Raw genomic sequence first — 10061 nt, 5'->3', positions numbered from 1 at the left:
CCCACCCACCCAACCCAAGGGTCCACCTAGCATCTACTGTCCAGGCCCTGGTCCCAGGCCTCTTCCTTTCTGTCTTCATTTTTACACGTAAAACTTACTGGGAAAGTTTCATTTAGAACTTTGTTTTAAAAAGTGCCAGGGCTTGCTATCCTTTTTTTAATTGAGTCAGGGTCTCACTCTGTTGCCCAGGCTGGAGTGTGGTGGCATGCTCATGGCCACCACAGCCTCGAACTGCTGGGCTCAGGTGATCCTTCCGCCTCAGCCTTTCAAGTCGCTGAAACTACAGGCACATGCAACCATGCCCGGCTAATGTTTTTTATTTATTTATTTATTGATTGTAGAGAGGAGGTCTCACCAAGTTGCCCAGGCTGGTCTCAAACTCCTGGGGTCAGGCAATCCTCTTGCCTTGGCCTCCCAATGTGCTGGGATTATAGGCTTGAGCCGCCGTGCCCAACCAGAGCTTGCCTTCTTAAAATAGATGGTGCAAAATATTGTTTCAAATATTTCTAACAAAGCCAGTTGCAGGCGGGGACGAGAAGGAAGGGTTATCTTGCTGGAATACTGAGTATTTAAAAACCAAATATCTCTCCCCTTCTCCTGAACCTGGCTCCTGGTTTCTCATGATTTTCTTCCGGGCACACTAAGAATTAAGACCAGATAGCCTTCTATAGGTAGTTCATGCCTGCCTGTGCTTAGGTGAGCCAACTGGCAAACTCACAGGGCAGGAGAGATCTAGCGTTGTCCCTGGTCAAGGCCAACCCCTCATTTTGGAGGTGAGGAGACAAACCCAGACGGGTGACCACAGAGCCAGGCAGGGGCAATCTCGAGCCATGCTGTGTCCCTCACCCAAGCAGGCTCACTGCTGGCTCAGATGGTACCCGAGGACCTGTCCCCAATGTCCCTCGGTTCTGGCCTGCTCCTGGGTCTCCCGTGGGATTGTCGTTCCTGGACTGTTTTGCTCCCAAGGGTTTTTCCCTGTTCACTCCCCTTCTGTCACTGCAGCCCGACTGCCCTGCTTCTAAAAACCTTTCTGGTCCCTGCCAGTGCCCCACTGGGCCTCAGTTCACCAGGCCTGGGGAAGCTGAAGGCACAGCAAAAAGCAACCAGAGAAAGAACTTGTAAAGGCTCAGCTCACTCCATGACCTGGAGCTTCTCTTCAGGATGAAAAGCACTTACAGAGGGGCCCTCAGGAGCAGAGACTAAGTCCCAGGGCCTGGCAGCCTGCCCTGCCTAGCCCAGTCAGCGTTGCTCCTTGGTCCCCTCAGAGCAGCAGATAAACGTGAGGTAAGTGAAGAGAGAGACTGACACCAGGTCGGAGCTGGAGGGGCACGGAGAACAGGCACAGAGACTGCCCTACAGAGAAGACAATGTGCACCATCGTCCTGTGTGCTTCCTGGCCCTGGGACCCTCCCTGTGTGGGTGACCTGGTGGCCCCTAGGGGCTCACTCACCCGATTCCTCCCTGACTCCCCAGCATCATCTATGTCCCGCTGTGTGGCTTTTCGAGTGTTCACAGTTCTGAAGACAGACGCTTTATTATTCTTCTTCCTGATGGATTCCATCAGAAGCTTAAAGAATCTAAACGAGAAAAAACCCAAGTCACCCTGGGCCGTGCCAGCATCTCTGGGCATCCCTTCGTTTCGGCAGCAGGAGGCTGAGGGAGTCCTACGGGGATCAACACTGGAGCTGGAGGACTGTCCTCTCCAACCCACTCACTTTCCTCCTTGCCAGATCTGAAGAGCGTCTGGCAGAAGCAATGCCAGCGCCACAGTCCTACAGGCCTGGACTGAACACGGGCTCTGCCACTCGGAGGGTGCGAAGCTTTGAGTGACGGAAAGCTCCCTTGTTTAGAAAATGCGAGTTTTAATACGCATCGCGCAACCTGGTTTCAACGATGAGAAACAGCCCTGTGTCCAAGTCCCTTCACAGGTCACATGGGGGCTCTGTCAGTGACACTCGGTGCTGCTGTGGCCAATGCCTAGCGGGGCAGGCAGGATCTGCTACAGGAGAAAGGAACCCAGACTGGGTTAGGACCTTCCCCTGCCTGCCACTTGCAACATCTCCAGCAAGGGGTGCGGCTCAGGCCTGGGACTCCTTTGGTGTGGGCACCCCGACAATGTGATGTGAGGACAAAGACTTCAGAAGGGTGTATCAGAGTTCCAAAGGGCAGGGATCACCTGCTTTGTGGCAATGAGTCATGTCATGTCAACAGGCTGGACCCAAACCCATTTGTTTGAGTATGTATGTATGTATTTATAAGACAAAGTCTCACTCTGCCACCTCATTTACGTAGTTGCTTATTTACTTATTTTAGAGGCAGGGTCTCTCTCTCTGTCAAAACCTGTATTAACTTATTTTAGAGGTAGGGTCTCACTGTCGCCCTGGCTGGAGGCAGTGGCATGATCAACTGAGTTCAAGCCATCTATCCGCTTCAAGCCTCTGAAGTAGTTGGGGCCACAGGTATGTGTCATCGCACACATCTTTTAAAAAAATGTTTTGTAGAGATGGGGTCTTGCTATGCTGTCCAGGCTGGTCTAGAACTCCTGGGCTCAAGTGATCCTCCCACCTTAACCTCCCAAAGCACTGGGATTACAGATGTGAGCCGCTGTGCCTGGCCTGGAACCAAACCAAGCCGGGCTGGGTGGCTCAACCTGTAATCCCGCGTTTTGGGAGGCTGAGGTGAGAGGATTGCCTGAGCCCACGGGTTCGAGACCCGCCTGGGCAACTTGGCAAGACCTCATCTCTACAATAAATCAAAAAATTAGCCAGGCGTGGTAGCGCACGCCTGTAGTTCCGGCTACTTGGAAGACTGAGGCGGAAGGATTGCCGGAGCCCAGCAGGTCGAGGCTGCAGTGGCTGGGAGTGGCCACTGCACTCCAGTCTGGGCGACAGAATGAGACTCCAACTCAAAAAAATAAAAATAAATAAAAGAGGAGACCTGAAATTCAGAACCTGGGGTACCTCTCCTGGCCCCCTGCCCCCAAGTCATCTATTTCTAGGGTCCTTTGGAGCCTACCCTCTTCCCTCAATGCTGGTTTTTTCCTCGTGGGACCTGTCGCCTGTCCCCTCCAGCTGGCTATGACAGCACACTCACAGGGCTGCTTCTACCATGGGAGGCAGTAGGTCCCTCAAATGTTCAGCCCCCATCCTGTATGCCCTGGGCGCTTATACTGTGCCCATCACAGGCCAGCCCTGGGGACAGAGCAAGGATGCAAAGCTGTATTCCTGACCCTCAAGGAACCTGGAGTCTTCTCCTAAAAAGCAGGCAGGTCAAACGTGCACTCCTTTGCTCGTCAAAACCACGAGCATGCCACTCTCTCTCCCCAGGATTTTTTGACTTTTTAAACTTCCCTCACCTGGGTGCCCAGCCGGTCTCAATTTGTGGTGATGTCATGGCTCTGAGACACCTCTCCCCAGTATTTCACAATAGGCCTCATCCACACCAATCTCTGCTGACCTGTTCGGAGCTGTTCCTATCCTTCAAGACTGGGTCTGTGTGTACATTAACTTCTCCAAGAAGTTCTCCCCGATGGCCCCAAATGGGAGCCCTTTCTACCTTGGCCACCACTTTGGAGACCAGGACTGGTGGAGAACGTGAGAGACGGTGAAAACACAGATGAAACACCCAGAAGTCCGTGTCAGATGTGTTACCAGTGTTCCAGAGCTTTCCTGGAGGTGCAAACAACTCGCCCTTCTGTGATTTTGCCAAGAGCAAGGGAACTGATGGCCCACAGGGAACGCTTTCTGAAGGTTGTGCTGTTTGTCAGAATGTGACAGCTAACATGGAACAGGAAGGGTAGGCAACAGAAAAACCTCCTACCTCCCATAAATAATTACAAAGCACATGACCCAACTGTTTCCGAAACACCTGGCGACAGTCCCACCACCTGCTGCTTGGAAAGTCAGATTCACAGAAGCCACAACTGCACAGGCTGTCAGCTTGGTCATTTTAGAGGTGAGGACCAGAGGCCAGAACTTAATACCCCTGACTCCTAGCTCAGTGCTCTGTTCACTTCACCTCCCTGGCCACCTTCTAGATAATTTAGGGATCTTGCACACTTGTATGTCTGGCTCTCCCCTGGAAAGTGACTCTCCGGTTTGTTCTTTTTTTCCTATCATCTATGTCAGAAGAGTCTCACGAGAGAAAGACAGGAAGGGAGAGAAAGACAGGAAGGGAGAAAAGGGGAGAAAAGACAGGAAAAGGGGGTGGCAGTGAGGAGGGGAAGGGGATGGGAAGGGAGAAAGGAAGGCGGAAAGAGCCCCTTGGGGGAGGTTACTCTTTTAAAGCACACTCACTGCCTCTCATTTCCTGCCCAAGGCCCAAGGCAGTTGCTTTGCTGTCTGGTCCAAGCCACACCCAGTTCATAAGCTGCTCCTTCTTTGATCTCTGCTGCTCCTTCTTTGATCTCTGCCTGAGCCCTCAGCCTGTTCTGCTGGCATCCCTAAGACTGTCTCCACAGAAAGCTACTGTGTGCAGCTTTGCTGATCACAGCTTTCCAAGTGCACAAGCAAAACAAGCTGGGGTTGAGAAAGTACCTCAGTGCTGGAATGAGCCAGGGCTGTCGCTCTTTTTAAGAGGGATGAGCTATTTCCAATTCCTTGAGGCAATGTTAAGCAGAAAGGACCACAGCACAGGCTGAGGCAGGCCTCACACAGACCTACCTGCCAGGTGGGCTGGGGCCTCCCATGAGAACTGGGGCAGAACCCAACTCTGCCTACCTTGAGAATTCTCGAGGCCATGAGATCTGAATTCCCATTTCTCAGAAAAGACACCCGCCACACCTCACCTACTCGTTAATTAACGAGTAGGCAGGCTGGTGCGTGTACTGCTCTCCCTATCATTCTACCCAGTGTCCCAGGCAGTACAGAGCACCGCCCGATAGAAAGAACCTTCTCGACCCACACGGGGCTGACACAGGTGCTTTTGAGACGCAGCCAACAACTTCGCCCAGGGCTCATGTCAACTGACCAGCAAGCCCTACCCACCTGAGTTCACATTCAAGCTCGTCTACTCTGAGACCCTCCGTCCCAAATGCCACCTGTGTAGAAGACTGGTCCAAAGCCAGGCCACATGTTCAGGTGAGAGAAAAGAGGACCGGGGCAGGACAGTTGCTCTCCCCTGCCCACACTGTTCCTGTGAGTCGTCTACAAGGCATGGCGCAGCCGTGTTCATGGGACGGCTGAGTGCAGGGAGTGCTGTCTAGATCCAGCAGCACTGGGAAAGCCTGGAAGCTGGTCTAGATTTGAGGCAGCGATCAGTGGTTCGTGGCTGAATCCTCTTGATAGACGGGATCTACTTGGGCCTTACCAGTCTTTTAAAGACAGAGGAATTGGTTGCTGAAGTTCTGTTTTATAAGAGCAAAAGCAAGCAACTAAGTGACCAAAGAGGAAAAAGGGGAGGGGACTGGCTTGCTTTCTTTTAAATCGAAAACCTGGCCACCCTGGTCCAAGTTGCATACTCTTCAGTCTGTGGGGACCTCCCAACCCGCTTCACCATTGCCTGCAGGCTATGTGGCCATTTGGGCTCCACCATCTAGGGTCTGCAGTTACTCAAAGCGCTTGGCTGGCTCTTCCCAGCTTGTGCCAGTCCCTAAAACCCCCATCCTCCTGCTCCAGTGAACGAGTTCCCCTGCTGAGCCACTGCCCACGAGCACTGTGGCCTCTGCTTTTCAAATGTTTAACAGGAACTTGAACTTGAGACAACAGGATTTTCATTTCCTGGCCAGTCAGGAACCAGGGTCTGGAGGTCACTCTAGTTATAGAACCAGGGTGTAAGAGCAGCATGCCATTAACACACTGCTAATTAGTTACAGAATCTAATTGTATCAGGAACCACATGATGCTGCCTGGAATGGCATCTCAGCAAACACTAACACCGTGTGCTGGTCTGACACACAGAAACCCCACTCAGAGAGGGTGTCCTTCTCCTCACCGTATATATACATCCTTATGTTTCCAAGCCCAGAAGACAACAATCTTGACTCATCGACTCAAGAGAAAAAGTGGGTTCAGCAAGAGATGTATGGCCAACACGGTCACACACACAATCAGACTGGGGTGGCGTTTCCCTTCAGGCTGTAGGGCCTGCTGCTTCCTCAAAAGGCTCACTTGGGCAACGACGCCCTACCTCTGGGAGCCCCACAAGCCAGGTGCACTCTGGTCGAGGTCAACGACAACTGCAGCCTGAGCCCTGACCTTGTTTCCATGAAGCGCAGGATGTCCTCAGGTCTCAGGCACTTCTCTTGCCGGTAGTACGCATGTGGCAGGAACTGAAACCGCAGCTCATATACCTGGAACTTGTTCTGCTTTTCTCCCATATAGAAGGACTCCTGGACGTCAATTTTCTCTAACACCTAGAGCCAGATGGACAGAGAAAACCTAACTTTGCTCAGGTCGCAGGTCACCGTGCACTACACGTGGGTATGAGTATCCCAAGGCTTTGGGAGACAGCCGCTGGGCCACAGGCCAAAACCCCGAAGAAACCCCCATGAGCTGTGCATGTGTGGATCCCTTGGGGAATCCACGGCCTGTAGTCACCTCCAGAGAACGGTCTGCACCCACTAGGATGGGCTTCAGCAAAGCAGGTAAGCTAAGCCAGGAAGCACTCTATTTTACATTTTAGGCCCATGAGGATGCGGTCAAGGTGATCACGATCTTAAAAGATTCTTGATTCATCCCTGCTCAGCACCTGGCAGAGACAGCTTATCTGTCATTGCTGGGAATCCGAGCCCAGAGGCTGGACAGCCAGCGAAGTCTGTTCTTCACGGATGGGGAGGCTACAGGAACACCCTCCCGCTCTAGTCTGCAGCCCGAGGACCAGAGAGATAGCTACCTCCCCTAAGCACACCCTGGTGAGCTGCTTCTTCAGGATTTTTACTCTCTTCAGGGCTTTCTTGGTGTTGAGCACAGGCACACTCATCATGGGCGTCTTGATGTTGGCACTGGCTGCCATGAGAATCTCCCTCAACCTGTCACAGAACAAAGGCGCATCTGGTCACAGGCAGCCACCAGCCCCATTTGTGTGAAACTTTTTCTAAAGGTGTCAGAGTTCTTCTGGGATCTCACAGGGGCATGGGCTGGACCAGAGTCCCAGGTCTGGACCCATTTGTGACAGTGAGGGACTCTGCCTCCTTGAGGGCAAGGCTGTGTCTCATTCTTGTTTCCTGTCACCTGTGCCTTGCAAACAGTAGGTGCTTACTTAAGCACTTAATTGAATGAATGAGTGGCTCAGGCAAGGCAATAGCACCCGCAGTGCTCCTACTGAGCTGTGCCCATGAGCTCATCCATCCCTCAAGCACGACTGTGAGTTGGGGCCAGGTTGCCTGCGTTCCCCAGGAGGGCACCCCGAGGTCTGAGGAGTGTGGAAGCTGTCCAGAGTCTGTCTGCTAGAAAGTGGCAGGGCCAGGACCGAACGCAGGTGAGTCTGACTTCATCCAGTCCTCTCGCCAGAGGCCATCAGTGAGTGCAGGCATTTATCTGAAGGGCCATGGCCACGTGGGTCACGTTCTGTGGGAACGATGCCCCGAAGCTGGGCAATCTAGTGCCCCGTGTGCAGTCTCACAAGCATACCCATAACTGATGCAGGAGTTGGCACAGGGAGAAGCAGTCATCCCCAAAAACCCAGTTGCCGATGGGGTCAAATAAACCGCTCGGGCTCCAGAAGTCTCTCGCTCACCCTATCCCTCTCATTAAATGACTCTCTCCCCAGCAGAGGGCTACAACAGGCCCCACCCTGTGCACCCTTGCACCCTGTACCTTGGAATGCCCAGGGTGACGTTCATCTCGCCTCTGCCTGCAAAGTGGAAGGTGTTCAGGGTCATCTGTGTTGAGGGCTCTCCGATGCTCTGGGCGGCCAGCAGGCCCACAGCCTCGCCCGGCTCACACAGTGAGCGCTGCCACTTCAGCTGCAGCAAGGTCCTCAACCTGGAGACAGCAGGGGGAGGCAGGGCTCGGGAACAGACACCACAGACAGCCAATGCCACCCGAAACCAGAAACCCCAAACCCCTGCCTCTTTCTGGACTTGCTTTTCCTAGGCAAATGATCCCTCTAACCTTCAAACTCTCACCAGTGACCCTGAGATGTCCGGAAGCTAGGCAGCACAGAGCCCAGCTGGCAGCTACAGCTCTAAGTGTTCACGCTTCGACTGTTCATGACAACCCAAGATGTCATGTGTCTACTATGTGCCCATTACATACCCCAAAGCAGTGAGACTTTCTGGGCTCATTATTTTCATTTTCCTTTGCTCTTTTCCCCACTAATTAGGACAGTTTGGAGAGGGCTTAAGCCTTCTGCTACACAAATTAGAAAGAGGTTCACTAAGCAGTTATGGGGGTAGGGGAAGGAATGTTCATTTTCTTAATTAGGTCAAATGGCTGTAGAACACTTCATAAATATCAACACTGCAAGGGCCGGGTATGCCCAGTGCCTTGGGAGAATGAGGTGAGAGGATTGCTTGAGGTCAGGAGTTTGAGATCAGCTTGGGCAACACAGTGAGACACCATCTCTCCAAAAAATACAAAAATATTAGTCACGTGTGCACCAGCGTGCCTACAGTCATAGCTACTCAGGAGGCAGGAGGATCACTTGAGCACAGGAATTTGAGGCTACAGTGAGCCATGATTGTACCACTGCACTCCAGCGTGGGTGCAGAGCAAGACTGTCTCAAAGGGTTTCGGAAAAAAAGCATCCAAACTGCACAATTCTGCAACCTACTAACTGTTCTTCCCATGAAAGCCCCCACTTAAGAAACAGCCACTGGGAACACTGTATCACCCCAGCACAGAGAACAAAAAAGGGACTGAATGTGGACATGCGTGAATAAATAGAACAGTAGGTAGCACCAGAGAGGTAAGTAATAAAGCCGTGCTTGTATGTAGGTTACATTTAGAAGCCAAACTTTTGCTAACCCATCCATCTTCTTTCTCAACTACTTTAAACCAATGAGGTTTGAGTGCCTGTCAGTATTCCCAGAGGGAAAAAAACCTTCACCTGCTCTAGAACTTCAGAATCCACCCAGAGTTTGCTGCTTACTGACATATATCCTGCGAAAACAGTCCAGCCAGAACTGCCTCTCCCCTCAGTCCGACGACAGGGGCACCTCTCTGCACCCCGGAACACAGCTGGAGGGAGAACCAGCTTGGTCCTTCTGGATGTCAGTGCAGCCTCCCAAGCTGCAGGGATGCAGGTGATGGCGGTGGGTCAGTACCCTGCTCTTTCAAGGAAAGCCTGGCTGGCAGCTGGGAGAACCTGGCTGGAAAACCACTTGGAAGGGCAAAAAGGGGTGTCCTGCCCCTCCCCCCCTCCAGGGCCTGTCTGTGCTCATCTACCCTTGTTGCCCCCTTTTCTCAGTTATCAGGCCTACTCCCCAGACCCTCCGTCAGTATCACCAGGCCTCGCCAGGGGCAGGACAAGCGGCAGGCTAGGGCAAATGCTCTTGTGGTCTTCCAGCTCTGCAGGCCACATTCAGGGAGCTCAGCCAGAAGGGTCCACGACTGATGCCCAAGTAGGCGTTCCTGGCTTCCCACCCACCGAGGCCAGATCTGTGTGTGCATGCGTGTGTTCAAGCTGAGGCCTTCCCATGGTGTGTGTGTGTGTGTGTGTGTCCAAGCTGAGGCCTTCCAGTGGTATGTGTGTGTCTAAACTGAGGCCACTGTGATGTGTGTGTTGAAGCTGAGGGCTTCCCGTGTTGTGTGTGTGTCCAAGCTGAGGCCAACTCATGGTATGTGTCCAAGTCGAAGTCTTCCAGTGGTGTGTGTGTGTCCAAGCTGAGGCCTTCCCATAGTGTGTGTATTGAAGCTCAGGCCTTGCCATAGTGTGTATGTATCCAAGTTGATGCCTTCCTGTGGTGTGTGTGTTTTTATGTCCAAGCTGAGGTATTCCCGTGGTGTATATGTGTGTCCAAGCTGAGGCCTTCCCATGGTGCACCTCCAATTTGAGGCTTTCCCGTGATAAGTGTGTATGTTTGTCCAAGATGAGGCTTTCCCATGGCGTGTGTATGTGTCCCAGGTAAGGCTTTCCCACGGTGTGTGTGTGTGTATGTGTGTGTGTGTGTGTGTGTGTGT

General features: G+C 52.6%; 1 protein-coding gene across 1 annotated transcript in view; it reads right to left on the bottom strand.

The window, feature by feature from the left end:
* Positions 1 to 10061, bottom strand: part of POLR1A (RNA polymerase I subunit A) — a 75669-nt gene that overhangs the window by 5822 nt on the left and 59786 nt on the right. The window contains exons 25-28 of the mRNA XM_008067587.2: positions 7755 to 7922; positions 6832 to 6967; positions 6195 to 6352; positions 1451 to 1577 (exon numbers count right to left, since the gene is read on the bottom strand). Coding sequence (XP_008065778.1) covers positions 1451 to 1577; positions 6195 to 6352; positions 6832 to 6967; positions 7755 to 7922 — 589 coding nt within the window. The remainder of the gene's footprint in view (positions 1 to 1450; positions 1578 to 6194; positions 6353 to 6831; positions 6968 to 7754; positions 7923 to 10061) is intronic.

The sequence above is a fragment of the Carlito syrichta genome, unplaced genomic scaffold (assembly GCF_000164805.1).
Source record: "Carlito syrichta isolate Samal-C Ts95f unplaced genomic scaffold, Tarsius_syrichta-2.0.1 Scaffold309717, whole genome shotgun sequence".
In the NCBI taxonomy this organism is placed as follows: Eukaryota; Metazoa; Chordata; class Mammalia; order Primates; family Tarsiidae; genus Carlito; species Carlito syrichta.
The sequence above is the reverse complement of the archived record's forward strand: the minus strand, read 5'-3'. Positions and strand labels throughout refer to the sequence as shown.